Source organism: Panthera uncia (assembly GCF_023721935.1).
Source record: "Panthera uncia isolate 11264 chromosome C1 unlocalized genomic scaffold, Puncia_PCG_1.0 HiC_scaffold_3, whole genome shotgun sequence".
Classification (NCBI taxonomy): Eukaryota; Metazoa; Chordata; class Mammalia; order Carnivora; family Felidae; genus Panthera; species Panthera uncia.
Genome location: NW_026057584.1, coordinates 3,416,491 through 3,430,906, shown reverse-complemented (window position 1 = coordinate 3,430,906; position 14,416 = coordinate 3,416,491). Strand labels below are relative to the sequence as shown.

Here is a 14,416-nt window from a genome sequence, read left to right as displayed (position 1 = left end):
CTGAGAAACTTAAGAGAAACCCATGGGGGAGGGGAAGGGGAAAAAAAAAAAAGAGGTTAGAGTGGGAGAGAGCCAAAGCATAAGAGACTCTTAAAAACTGAGAACAAACTGAGGGTTGATGGGGGGTGGGCGATGGGTATCGAGGAGGGCACCTGTTGGGATGAGCACTGGGTGTTGTATGGAAACCAATTTGACAATAAATTTCGTATATTGAAAAATAAAATAAAATAATGTGTAAAGAGTAGCTGTTACACGTGGTAAAGAAATACTGCTTTTCATAAATAAAAGGTATATTTCAGCACACATTAAATCTATTACTGTTAATTGTTAATGTGACAAATACTAGCATACTTCTGAAAAGCCTCTCAAGCACTTCTAGTGTTGTGTGTATGCCACACTTGGCTAACCATTGAAGGTGTTAGTCGCCATACACAGACTGGCTTCACATCCTTACTCTGGTTACGTGTGGCCAACGTAAAGCAACAGGTTGCTTTCCTTGCAGTTGCTCGGCCAAAGGAAATGGTGGAGCTCTTGCTGCCTCCGTCGTCGTGCGGGCCAACCAGGGCCCATGGTGAGTGCGTACTGCGGAGTAGTGTCCGGTAACTATCGGTCCTTATTTATTGTTGTTTTCATTATTTTAATCCTCAGATGTCCTTACTATCTGACGATAGTCCTCCTAAACAGGATACTTTACCCAAGGAAGATGGCTTAAAAAATGGTGACATAGATATAGACTTTAGTCAGCTGAAACTTGATGAAAAAGGTCAGTGTAAAGATGTAGTCCCGTGTCATTGCCAGAAAACTCAATAAAGTTTAAAATATTCCTAGTGCCCATTCATTAAATCAGAATAAATATTTTTAATTTACTGAATGTCATCAGTCTGATTATGAAAGTGGAATACATTCTTGTTACGTCTACTTAACATGTGTAAGGTTATTTAACGCCAAATAATCATACAGGCTTAATCTTCTGCTTCATGTTCTCCAATCTGAAAAGTCTTTCTTCTGTCCAATTTGCATCTATATAAGTCGTACTTTGTTTTTAGTTTTGCCCTCTATGGAAAAAGATGATAATTATTCCAAAAAGATCATTAATTCAGTTTTTAATGACATAGAGCTGCAGTACTGTTTAATCCCTTTTTTAAATGTTTGCTATTATTCTGTGTATAAAAATTTAATTTCACTTAAAGATCAGAAAAGTAAGGCCTTCAATAAACTGGGAATCAGTGTTAATTAAAGGAAAAGTGGCCCCTCTCCCCCACTCAAGCTTTCTCTCTCTCTTTCCCTGTCTAAAATTTAAAAAAAAAAAAATTTTTTTTTTTAAAGGGTGCCTGGGTGGCTCAGTCAGTTGAATATCTGACTCTTGATTTTGGCTTAGGTCATAATACTAGGGTCGTGGGATCGAGCCCCACGTGGGGCTCCATGCTGAGCTTGGAGCCTGCTTAAGATTCTCTTTCTCCCTTTCTCCCCTGCTCATGCAGTCTCGCTTTCTCTGAAATAAAAAAGTAATAAATAAACAAATAAATACTGGGAAGCAGATCACTCAGAATAGTACTTTTTATTCAGGGGCTACTGAAAAACCCTTCTCAATCTTTATGCTTGGTTTATACTTTGCTGATACTTATTTTTACCTAAAACTAATAATTGTCATCATGCTGATTCATTCTAAGAAGCTTGTTAGATAATTTCTCAGAGAGTTTAACATCATACATAATTCATAGCTACTTCTGATTAATTTCTCAGGCTGCAAAAATTACCGAGACGTAAGTGAAGACTGGTTTGATGCTAAAGAAAACCTGACAGGAGTTGACTTGTCAGGAATACAAGAAAATCAAATAGAGAAGGACAAAGGGGATCCAAAGTTTACACAAGGTTGGTTGTTAACGGTTTACTAAGAAATCCTGAATTACTGTAGCTCATCTTGTAGCCATCTCTTGTGTTATTCTGGGGACTAAACTTTTAATATTTTATTGTCGTGGCTTTCCTTTATAAATATAAAAAATAAGACATTGGACATTTGGAGGTCAATTTTTCTAGAAAGTAAATCCGTTTAAAATGTTCATTTCTCCTTCAGAAAACTGCTAAAAGCTTAAATCCCAGATTTGGTTCGCAGGTAGAGGTCCGCGTCCTCCCCCATCGCTCAAGGCCAACACCAGTGCTCTTTCAGGGTGCTCTTTTCCCTTGACCCTCAGCAGACGTTTTCTAGCAGGAGGGGTATGTGGTGGACAGAACCAGCTTCCCAGTTTGTGTCAGGCACCCAGTGCTGTCTCTCAAATGGGCATGAGAGATCAAAGCTGTCTGCTTTCCCTCACTTTCATAATTTATTTCGTTTCAAGAATGTTTCCATCTTTAGATAGTCTTTAATTGCTTATAATAGTTGTAATTTCCTCTCGTGTCCATGATCATTGCCATTCTGTCATTTCTAGATATATGCTCCCTTCCTTTATTTTTTGCCTATATGTTTTCTTTTCTTTGACATAATGGCAATGGTTTTTAGGGGGGTCTTTTGGCTTGTATAAATAATGCTTACTAATATTTTTAAATAAAATGTAAGGAAATTTTACCTGAAGGTTCTCCAACCTGCATTAACCACTCTTAATATACTTTACCATCAATTTATGCATTTCTTTATGCATATATGTAATATACATATGCAGTTTAACATAAATGACATTATTTCATCTACTTTTATCGCAACTAATTTTTTTCCTTTCCTTGCGTTATTTTTGTCTACATCACTTGGCACGCACTGTGTACATAGCTTACTTGATCTGTGGACTGCCTTCCCACGGTAGCTCAGAGGGGTCGGATTTTTCTGTATTTCGTTCACTACCCATACCCAGTGCTACGTACAGTGTTCTGCCCGTGGGGTGTTTAGTGGTCATGTTTGTATTGAACTAGTGAAAGGAGGGTCTCCGTTGGCTCACTGTAGCTCCTTGCTCCCTCACCCCAGTGTAAAAATCTACAGATAATTAGTTACGCTATTTTCTCTACAACAGTACATTATAAACCAAGAGATTAAAGGAAGTAAGTTAATGAAGAAGGTTGTTATCGCCTAGAGATGAAGGATTCTGCCTGAATCCCAGCAGCACCACTTAATGAGATTTGTGACCTAAACTCCTAAGACCTTGGCATCCTTCTCTACAGAATGGAAACGATGGCAGTTGCTGGGTCATGGGGTGCCCTTGAGCATTACACGAGGTGACGCGTATGCAGTGCTGGGTATATTAGAGAGTGAGAAATGTGAGAAAGTCAAGCTTAAAACTCTCCCACTATTATATACAAATAGGAAACAAATTAAAGCTGCTCTAAGAATTCATTCAACAGATATCTGTTGTCTACCACTGATGTGCCAGCTTATAGGTTTGGACAGTAAATTGAAAGAATCTCAGTTCAGTAAATCCTTCTTGATTTCAGACCAAGTTCTCTTCAAAATAGAGACCGTGAAAATGCATTCTAAGAATTCTGAATTTTATCAAACCAAAAATACATCTGTAATCCTAATATTTGTGGTTCCCAAAAAGTGCTATGTAAATCAAGTTATTTGTACCCCCCCCCCTTTTTTTCAATGTGCCGTTACCACTGCCACAGGCTGATATATTTCTGATTTTGAAGGTTTTGTTGGTGGGATGCTTCCCCAGCAAAGGAATAAACATAAACCCTGGCCAGTGTTACCATGGGGGCAGCTAGGATCCTGTGTGCATCCAGCATCGTAGACAGCACTTCTCTGCACCAACGGCAAGGGAAAGACGCCTTTCTTGGTTATGATGTACTCGATTATCTGATTAGACGTTATTGACCCGTTTTTGAGCTGCAAGAGGCTTAGTATCAACCGATCCAGTCTCTGTGTTTTGAGGATGATGGGTTTAAGGCCCCCAAACCTTCAACCTGTACTCTAGGCTCTCGGTCTTCAGTCTAGTGCTGATATTTGGTAATAACTGCGTACTGAGCTTTGTAATCATAAGAAAAAAGGTTTCAGGGTTCTTTTCAGATATCACAACAATAACGGTCATCTTCTGTTCTACATTGTTTCTCTACAAGCAGAAATGAAAAATACTGAACCTTTACGAAAAGAGAAAGGTTATTTGATACATGTCGGTGGTCTCTGCCCTTCAGTCTCTGAGGTATGCCAGGACTCATTTTTTGAGTTTCATTGTACAACCCATGAATTGTTCATATTTCGATTATTTTTCTCCCTACCTTTCACAAACTTTTACTTTTCTTTTAGGCTGACTTAAGGTCTCATTTCCGGAAATACCAAGTTTCTGAAATTGCGATCTATGATTCAACTAATTACAGGTATGTGTCCCACATTCAGTAAATGTGCGCTTGCTGGGTGTCTGCCATGTGCCAGAAGTTCTGTAGTGGACATCAGCCACAGCCCTGCTAAAATCCAGGGCCACTGCCACGGAGGTTTCCCAGCCTGGTAGAGGGAGTCACGTTAGCTACGTTAAACACATTAGCTAAAGTCACTAATTGGAGGCGTTTGGTTTTCTTTATATTCATTTTTGAGAGGGAGGACGAACAGAGGATCCGAAACAGGATCCATGCTGACAGCAGAGAGCCTGCTGCTGGGCTCGAACTCATGAACCAAGCCGTGAGATCATGACGTGATCTGAAGTCAGATGCTTAACTGACTGAGCCCCCCAGGTGCCCCAATTGGTGCTGTTCTTTTTTTTTTTTAAGTTTATTTATTTATTTGGGCAGGAAGGGGCAGAGAGAGTAGGAGAGAGAAAATCCCAAGCAGGCTTCATACTGTCAACACGGAGCCCAGTGTGGGTCTCGAACTCATGAACCATGAGATCATGACCTGAGCTGAAGTCAATTGGTGCTGTTCTGAATCAAATCTTTCATTGTACCTTTTGATTTGCCATTAATTTAGCCAGACGGCTTATGGTTTGGGTTCCGTTCCCAGGTGCATCAGTAGCTTGCTGAATAAATTTGGGCAAGTTACTTAACCTTTCTGTACCTCAGGCTCCCATCTGTAAAGTGAGGATAACAATAGTACCTTCACAGCTGTGAAACTATCATTAAATAAGTAAAGCAATATGAGTAAAGCCTAGCATCCAATAGTGCTCAGAAAATTGTACTTTTATTTTTTTAATTACCTTTTGGTTGAGGCTTTTCTATTTTTTACATCGTCTGCATATAGTCATTTCCAATATGTATCGTGCCACTTTCTGTTTTGTGATGATTGTAGGAACATTCAAAAGTATCAAATAGTAATGGTGATAATTTCATGGAAATGGCCTTAACTGTTTTATCACTAATGATGATAGCTTTCTATTTCAGATATAAAAGTCTTTACCAATTAAGAAAATATCCTGTCTGTAGTTGGGGGTTGAAATTTATTAAAAATAGTTGTTGAATTTTGTCTTAAATGGAGTCACTCAAGATCATGTGCTTGGTTAATTTGACCTATTGGTATGTTGTTAATGCATTTCACTACATTAAATTAGTTTTGTAATCCTTGAAGTATCACTCGATGTGAAATATTTTTTTAGTATTTGTTGCATCTTTTTTTAAAAAAACTTTGTGTTTTTTTTATTGCTTGAAATATTACACATTTTGTGTGGAAATTTAGAAGGCACAACCAAAAGGAAAAATACAAGAGGTTATGAAAATATATTCGTAGTCCCTTCTTTTGAAAACAACTCCTTTTCAGATTTGGTGTATGTCCTTCCGTTGACACACCTAGAGCCGGTGCTTACAGAAAGGTGACTCATTTTCAGATGGATGGTTAAAATTCTGGCTGGATTTTCTGACTTCTTTTTTGGCCCTTTTATTTTGTCCCTATCAAGGTCCTGAGGACATTCTCTTACATATTCTGCCAAATGTTTTTAAAATCTGCCTTCCACAGTTTAAGCCTTTGATCTACCTGGAGGTTATGTTTGTGTATAGAGATTAATTCTAATTTCTTTAGAATGGATAACCAGCTGTCCTAAAACAACTAATCTGTGTTGGTCTGTCAGATAGCAACTTTGCAAATGTTTCCCAGTAAATTTTAGTATAAAATCAATAGAGAATTCATAAGAAATGCTATCTTTTATTTCCCCTTTAGTTTGTTTTATTCAGTTCCTCTAAATAAATATTCTTCCTAATTCTAATCTAAGGTAAGTAGAGTAACTTTTTTATTTTTAAGAGCAGCTGTCTTGTAAAAGATACGTATTTTTCTTATCCAGTAGTTACAAAGTGAAGTTTGAGGCAATTTAAAGTCATTAACAACCTTTCGGTTTTCTGCTTTTATGTGTTAGGTATGCATCCCTTGCTTTTAAAAAAAGCATTGATGCGAAGATGGCCGTGAAAGAAATGAATGGGATAGAAATAAATGGGAAATCGGTAAATGTGCGTCTTGTGAAAACTCCTGGAGAATATACATCATCTCTTTCCTACAAAAATGGAATGGAGAGAAGCACCAGCAAGGAAATTAGCTCAGCCTCCTCTGTTTCGAGATTGCCCAGAACTAGGCCAAGGCAGCTGGGATCTGAGCAAGACAGCGAGGTTAGTTTTCTTGATGGATCCCGTACATGGTCTCTGTATGTGCCAGGCTGCAATAAGGAGCTTTGCAGAACAAGTAACTCTAGAATCAGGGATCTTGAAGTGGGAACGAGAATGGTAACCTGAACCTTGGACCCAGCCTAACCTGTTCTTTGTGCCAGTCCAGTAGCTCTTGGCGGTGGAGGGGGAATGTAGATCTTTGTAGACCTGGCTAGAGACTCATTTCTCTTTACCATTAATTAGGCTCTTCACCAGTGCTTGCCAGTATTTTTTTTGTCTCTCATTTCGCAGACAGTATTGCTGTGCAAGTAGTTAATTACGCTCTCATCATCCTTTTTACACAGTTAATCTTAGCACAAAATTGTTAAAACCACAAAATAAAGTGATTGCGTTATATATGCCCCCGATTCTGCCTTATCAGGGTCTTAAAACACCACATGAACAGAGATGAAGTCGCCTCATTCACTCCCATCTCTCCACTGCTCAGCAAAGTGCCTGGCATTCTAGAACATCATTCCAGAATATTGTCTTATGTTCCATTTCCTTTTCTTATGATCTCACTTTTTCCAGAATGTCATATAAATGATACCATGTACCGGGGCGCCTGGGTGGCGCAGTCGGTTAAGCGTCCGACTTCAGCCAGGTCACGATCTCGCGGTCCGTGAGTTCGAGCCCCGCGTCAGGCTCTGGGCTGATGGCTCGGAGCCTGGAGCCTGTTTCCGATTCTGTGTCTCCCTCTCTCTCTGCCCCTCCCCCGTTCATGCTCTGTCTCTCTCTGTCCCAAAAATAAATTTAAAAAAAAAAAAAAATGATACCATGTACCTTATTTGTCTGAGCTCCTTTGAGATTGATCCATGTTGTTGTGTGTATGGCATTTCATGCTGTTCATGTTTTGACCATTTTTTTTGGCTTTTTTTAACTTTTTTTAGGTTTTCATTTAAATTCCACCTAGTTAATATGCCGTATAATATTAGTTTTTGGTATGCAGTGTAGTAATTCAACACTTCCTTATATCAACCGGTGCTCATCATGGCGGTCATATGTTGACATATGTTCCATCTATCCCTACTTTGTTGAGGGTTTTTATCAAGAATAGAGGCTGTATTTTTTCAAATGCTTGCTCTGCATTTTTTGACAGGATCGTATGGTTCTTTTTTCTTTATTGACGTGGTACATCACAGTTGATTTGCGAATATTGAACCAACCCTGCAGCCCAGGAATAAATCCCACTCGGTCATGGTGAATAATTCTTTTAATGTACTGGTGCATTCGATTAGCTGGTATTTTATTGAGAATTTTTGTATCCATGTTCATCAGGGATATTGGCTTGTAATTCTCTTCTTTAGTGGTGTCTTTGCCTGGTTTTGGAATCAAGGTAATGCTGGCATCATAGAATGTGTTTGGAAGTTTTCCTTCCACTTCTATTTTTGGGACAATTTGAGAAGAATAGGAATTATTTCCTGGGAAGCCATGTGGCCCAAGACTTTTGTTTGTTGGGAGATTTTTGATTACTGATACAATTTCTTTGCTGGTTTTGGGTCTGTTCAAGTTTTCTATTTCTTCCTGTTTCAGTTTTGGTAGTTTGTGAGTTCCTAGGAATTTGTCCCATTTCTTCCAGATTGTCCGCTTTGTTGTCATATAATTTTTCATTCGTAATTTCATTCATAATTTTATCTATTTGGGTCCTTTCTCTTTTCTTTTTGATAAGTCTGGCTAGAGATTTATCAATTTTATTAATTCTTTCAAAGAACCAGCTGTTCGTTTTGTTGATCTGCTCTACTAGGTCTTTTTTGTTTCTACATCGTTTATCTCTGCTCTAATCTTTATTATTTCCCTTCTTCTGCTGGCTCTAGGGTTTATTTGCAATTCTTCTAGCTTCTTCAGGTGTAAGGTTAGGTTGTGTATTTGAGACCTTTCTTGCTTCTTGAGATAGGCCTGAGATATTCTTCCTCTTAGAACTGCCTTTGCTGCATCCCAAAGGTTTTGAATTGTTGTGTTTTCATTTTCACTTGCTTCCAAGTATTTTTTATTTTTTCTTTAATTTCCTGGTTAACCCATTCATTCTTTAGTAGGGTGTTCTTTAACTTGCATGTATTTGAGGGCTTTCCAAATTTTTTCTTGTGGTTGACTTCAAGTTTAATTGCATGTGGTCTGAAAATATGCATGGTATGATCTCAGTCTTTTTGTACTTGTTGAGGGCTGATTCATGCCCCAGTATGTGATCTATTCTGGAGGATGTTCCATGTGCACTTGAAAGTAATGTGTATTCTGCTGCTTTATGATGAAATGTTCTGAATATATGTTAATCCCACGCAGTCCAATGTGTCATTCAAAGGCACTGTTTCCTTGTTGATTTTCTGCTTAGAAATATCTGTCCATTGCTGTAAGTGGGTGTTAAAGTCACCTATTATTCTTGTATTGTTATCAATGAGTTTCTTTATGTTTGTTAATTAATTGGTTTATAAATTTGGGAGTCACATTGAGGGCATAAATATTTATAATTGTTAGATCTTCTAGTTCATCTGATAAAAGTATGGCTACTCCAGCTTTCTTTTGACATCCATTAACATGATAGATGGTTCTCCATCCCCTCACTTTCAATCTGCAGGTGTCTTTAGGACTAAAATGAGGCTCTGGTAGGCAGCATATAGATTGATCTTGCTTTTTTAGCCATTTTGATACCCTGTGTCTTGATTGGAGCATTTAGTCCATTTACATTCAGAGCGATTCTTGAAAGATACACATTTAGTGCCATTGTGTTAACCTATTGAGTTCGTATTTCTAGTGATGTTCTCTGGTCCTTTCTAGTCTTTGTTGCTTTTGGTCTTTTTTTTCTCTACTCAGAGAGTACCCCTTAAAATTTCTTACAGGGTTGGTTTAGTGGTCACTAACTCCTTTAGTTTTTATTTGTCTGGGAAATTCTTTATCTCTCCTATTCTGAATGACAGCTTTGCTGGTTAAAGAATTCTTAGCTGCATATTTTTCCCATTCAGCTTGTTGAATGTATCCTGCCACTCCCTTCTGGCCTGCCAAGTTTCTGTGGACAGAGCTCCTGTGAACCTGCTCTATCTTCCCATGTAGGTTAAGGTGTTGTTTCGTTTTGTTTTGTTTTTACCTTGCTGCTTTCAGGATTCTTTCCTTGTCTGAATATTTTGTGAATTTGACTGTGATATGCCTTGGCAATGGTCGACTTTTGTTGAATTTGATGGGAGTTCTCTGCTTCTTAGATTTAGATGTATGTGTCCTTCCCTAGATAAGGGAAGTTTTTAGCTACTTTGTTTGAATAAACTTTCTGCCCCTTTTGCTTTCTCTTTATTTTCTGGGACTCCTATGATACAAATATTACTCCTTTTTAATAAGTCACTGGGTTCCCTAAATCTACCTCCGTGATCTGTTAGCTTTTTCCCTATTCTTTTCAGCTTCATTATTTTACATAATTTCATCTTCTGTATCACTGATTTGCTCCTCTGCTTCATCCATCCTCATTTTTATGGCCTCCATTTGGGTTTGCATCTCAGTTATGGCGTTTTTAATTTTGGCTTGACTAGATTTTAGGTTTGTTTTTTGTTTTTTTTTTTTATCTCTGCAGGAAGGAATTCTCTGATGTCTTCCATGCTTTATTTAAAGCCCAGCTAGTATCCTTATAACTATTGTTTTAAATTCTAGTTCAGACATCATACTTATATCTGTATTGATTCAATCTCTGGCCATGAGATCTACTTCCTATTCTTACTCTGGGGTGAATTCCTTAATTTTGTCATTCTGTCCAGAAAGAAAAGAAGGAGAACAAAACAAACAAAAAAAGAAAAAACAAAAACAAACTAGATCCTGGGTGTGTTTAGGTCTGCTTGTAAAAAGAATCTAGATTCAAAAATTTTAAATAAATGAAAATAAATAAAAAAACATATCTAAAAATATGTACATAAATTTTAAAAATAATAAGAAATTTAAAAGGATTTGAAAAAAATGAAAAAAATAAAAAATTTAAAGAATAAAAGTAAACAGCAAGCTAGATCCTATTTCCCCTGGAGCTAAAGCTTTGCAGCACTATGATCAATAGACTTGGTGCAAGAGAGGGGTTTATGCTGGTCTTCTGAGGGAGGGGCCTGCTGTGCTGATTCTCAGGCTGACTTATTTCAGTGGAGATGCACCTCCAGGGTGCAGGGGGGCAGGCAGGTGTAAGTGGTCCTGTCCTCCACTATGTGGCGCTGTCTTGCCCCCTGAAGGCTTTCATGCCTGATGGGTGGAATGAATATGGCCGTGCCTTGCTCTCTAGCCCAGGATGAAAGATTGCATCCCTACTCTTCAGGGAACCCTCACAGAAGAGTAATCAGTCACCCTTCTTGCATCCCCCAGTTTCCGTCAGAACTCTGCATTCACCCTGCCTGTGTCTGAACTTTTTTATCTCAGATGTGCAACTGAGTTTCAAAACTCCAAATTTCAGGCACTCCTGCTTGGATTGGCACTGTTCCTCTGGGGGAGGGTCTCCCCGCACTTTTGCCATTTGCTTTCTGACCTTGCAAGGAAAGTGGTGGTACGACCCCGCAGTGGTTTGGAGTTTATCACAAAATAGAGCAGACAGCCTGCGCCCTGCTCGCTGCCCTCAGCGGCCGTCCCGCTCCTGTGCCTGGAACCGTGCAGCACGTTGGCACCACCTGTTCTCACTCGTGCAACTGCACCCCACTTTGCAACCTGAGCACCTTTAAGCCAGGCACATCCCCCACCATAGCAAAGTGCTAAAAATTCAGATTTTGCCCTCTGAAGCTTATACTACTTTGGGGCAGCCTCCATAAGCAGGCTCACTCCCCACGGCTGGACCCACAGTTATATCTCCCCCAAGTCAACTCTCCACACCTGCTACCTTCCAGAAGGTGGTCACTTTTCTACTTGTAGACTCACAGGTTTTGTTCTCTCTCTGCTTGATTTGTAGGGTGTACAGAAGGATGTGATAACTATCTAGTTGTGTTGGAGGGATGAGACAAGCTTCGGGTGCCCTTACGCCGCCATCTTGACTCCTCCCTCCGAGTTAATTCTTATTTAATATGTGAGATATTGTCACCTTTCTTTTCTCAGATTCTCAAGATTTTTTCATCACATTCATTTATTCAGAAGAGGCTTATTGTCTACAACGAGAGGCAGAACCTCTCTGCTGTCTGCTCATTATGTGACTGGGCAGATTACCTAATCTCTGTGTCTGAGCTTCCTTATCTTAAAACGGGAATAATAGTTCCTACTTGGCAAATGTTGTGAGGTTTAAATGAGGTTAATACAAAAAAAATTTTAGAACCGTGCCTGGCACAGAAAATGCACTCAGTCGATGTAACTATTAGTGTTGTTGTTTGCCAGTAATTGGGCTCTTTCTTAGAAATCTCCTCTTTTCTGTGGCTGAGCTATCAATTGTATCCCAAACTTTCATTTATTCAAGTGATTATACACCCATTGTATACATAAATACTCTAAGCACTGGGAAGGCAGCAGTGAACAAAACAGACCAAAAAATATGTGTTCTTATACAGCCTAAAGCTAGTGAAGGAGATACAGTATTAAGCAATTAAGTAAAATAGGTAATATTCTGGGATAGGTATAATATTTCGTATATCTCGGCCTGTCTTTTTATTTAAACTTTAAAGTCTCAGCCCTTCCTTTTTTAAACTTTTATGGGATATACAGTGGTTTCCTACAATTTATAGCCAACTTTCACAGTTCATAGTAATTAATCATTTTATTGTCGTCTGTTTGATTGGATTGTAACTTTCATAAGTGGAAGGGGTTCTAATTTACATCACTAGCTTTCCCTCCATAGTATGTGGCCCACTTCTGGACATAGTTTGTATTGATTATATATTTAGTAAATAAAATGTAGGATATTTACAGTTACCATGTAAACCAGCCTTCCTCTGTCAGGTTGGGTAAGAATTAAGCCTCCGTGCTCTAAGCCTAAGATACCCACTGTATATGGGGAATTAACCTCTCTTCTGTGCACCAGAAATGGAACTAGCTATGTCCTATCTTTGGGGAAATTGAGAAAGTAGTTGATACCTTTGTTCTGTGGGTCAGATGAAGAATCCCAGTTGAGAAAGACTGATTTAGACATAGCTTCAAATATTTTGTAACTACTATTAGAGAACAGGTGTGGCATTTTTTTTAACTAACATGGCTCTGAACACGGCTCAAGGAAATCTGCTTGATGTAAATAATCCCAAATCAAAGTAAATTTCTTAGGAATTTCGATTTTACCATTTATAATTTTAAATTCTGTTTTAATTACATAAGCTGACGTGTCTATATAATGGTTCCTGCTTTTAAGAAAACTTTAACATGCTTACTTAGGGTGTCAAGAAGAATTGTAAACAGATTGAATCTCCTAAATTATTACCTGATACTCCTATTCGATTCATACCTCCAAATACGTTGAATCTGCGTAGCTTTACCAAAATCATGAAGAGACTGGCTGAACTACATCCAGAAGTTAGCAGGTAATGAATGACTTCAATTGTGTTTTAAGTGGTTTTAGTATTTTTATGTACAAATATAGTTCAATGCAATAGCTTACCCATATTTAGAATGTGCTGCTTTGGAAAGGACAAGTGCTCATGTGTGTTTTCCTTTTGCATAGAGACCATATTATAGATGCTCTTCAGGAAGTAAGAGTAAATCATAAAGGTTTTCTGAATGGCTTATCTATTAATACTATTGTGGAAATGACTTCATCTGTTTTGAAAAACTCTGATTCCAGTTAGGAATAAAAGAAGCAACAAGAGGTAAATTAAGCATATCTTTTATATTTAAATATTACTTAAACATTGTAAGCTATTGGGGCGCATGGGTGGCTCAGTAGATTGAGCATCTGACTTCATTTTGGCTCAGGTCATGATCTCAGAGTCATGGGATTGAGCCCCGTGTTGAGCTCTGTGCTGAGCATGGAGCCTGCGTAGGATTCTCTCTGTCCCTCTGTCCCTCTCCGCCACTTGTGCTCATGCATTCTCTAAGATTAAAAAACAATTTTTTTAAGCTATTGATTTTGTTTTCAAATAGAAATAGTATTAAATTTAAAAATAATGATATTATAAAATTAAAAAGCAAATACACCGTATTAGTTAACTCTTAATGCAAAACCAGTTACCCAAAACTTGATTGGCCTACACAACATTTATCATCTCATAGTTTGCAGGTCAGGATTCAGCAGTGGCTTAGCTGGGTGGTTTTAACGTAGGGACTCTTGTGATGTTGCAGCAAGGTGTCGCCTGGGCTGCAGTCATCAGGAGGCTTGACGGACACTGGAGGATGTGCTGCTAGGACGGCTCATTCCCAGGACTGTTGGCCACACAGGCCTCACCGCATGGGCCTCTCCTCGGGGCTGCAGTATCTGTACGTTGTGGCAGCTGGTTCCCCAGAGCGGAGCAAGATGGACGCTCCAGTTTCTTTGTGACCTGTCACACTCCGTGGTTTCTGTCACGTTCTTTTAGATGTGAGTCACTGTGTGCAATCCATACTCCACAAGAGGGGATTAAGTTCCATCTCTTGAAGAAAAGTATATCAAAGAATTTGTGTATATGTTTTTTAATTACATGCACCAACATAGGATCTTTTGTTATAGTGAATGGGGATTTGTTTTCACTTATACCTGTCTAGGTGATTAAAGCCAGCTTTTATAGACAGCAGCTCAAAAAGCCGAATAAATTTAAAGAATATCTGTTTAAACAAGGCACTGGGGAGCTGTCGAGGTAATGAGGAATCGGTGGGCCAGGGTGCAGCGATGAGTCTCAGGGAAACGTGCCCAGTGTCGGGACCACTTTTTCCGTGCTATTATTGGCAGAGGGGGAGCTAGTTTAAGGGACCCTCGGATGGCATTGAAGCCAGGGAGATGGGGCGTTGGTGAACTCTCAGCAATGGGTTGGAACCTCAGCAGGTTAAGTAA

The 14,416-nt window shown here is 38.9% G+C and overlaps 1 protein-coding gene across 3 annotated transcripts in view; it reads left to right on the top strand.

The window, feature by feature from the left end:
* Positions 1–13,327, top strand: part of RBM44 (RNA binding motif protein 44) — a 34,512-nt gene extending 21,185 nt beyond the window's left edge. For 2 of the 3 annotated variants that reach the window (XM_049614581.1, XM_049614580.1), the window contains exons 9-15: positions 649–763; positions 1,744–1,872; positions 4,045–4,124; positions 4,229–4,299; positions 6,255–6,501; positions 12,829–12,974; positions 13,115–13,326. In XM_049614581.1, coding sequence (XP_049470538.1) covers positions 649–763; positions 1,744–1,872; positions 4,045–4,124; positions 4,229–4,299; positions 6,255–6,501; positions 12,829–12,974; positions 13,115–13,238 — 912 coding nt within the window. In that variant the 3' untranslated portion in view covers positions 13,239–13,326. Of the gene's footprint in view, positions 1–648; positions 764–1,743; positions 1,873–4,044; positions 4,125–4,228; positions 4,300–6,254; positions 6,502–12,828; positions 12,975–13,114 lie in introns of all 3 variants that reach the window. The other variant, XM_049614582.1, reaches the window with a different exon arrangement.
* The last annotated feature ends 1,089 nt before the right edge of the window (positions 13,328–14,416 follow it).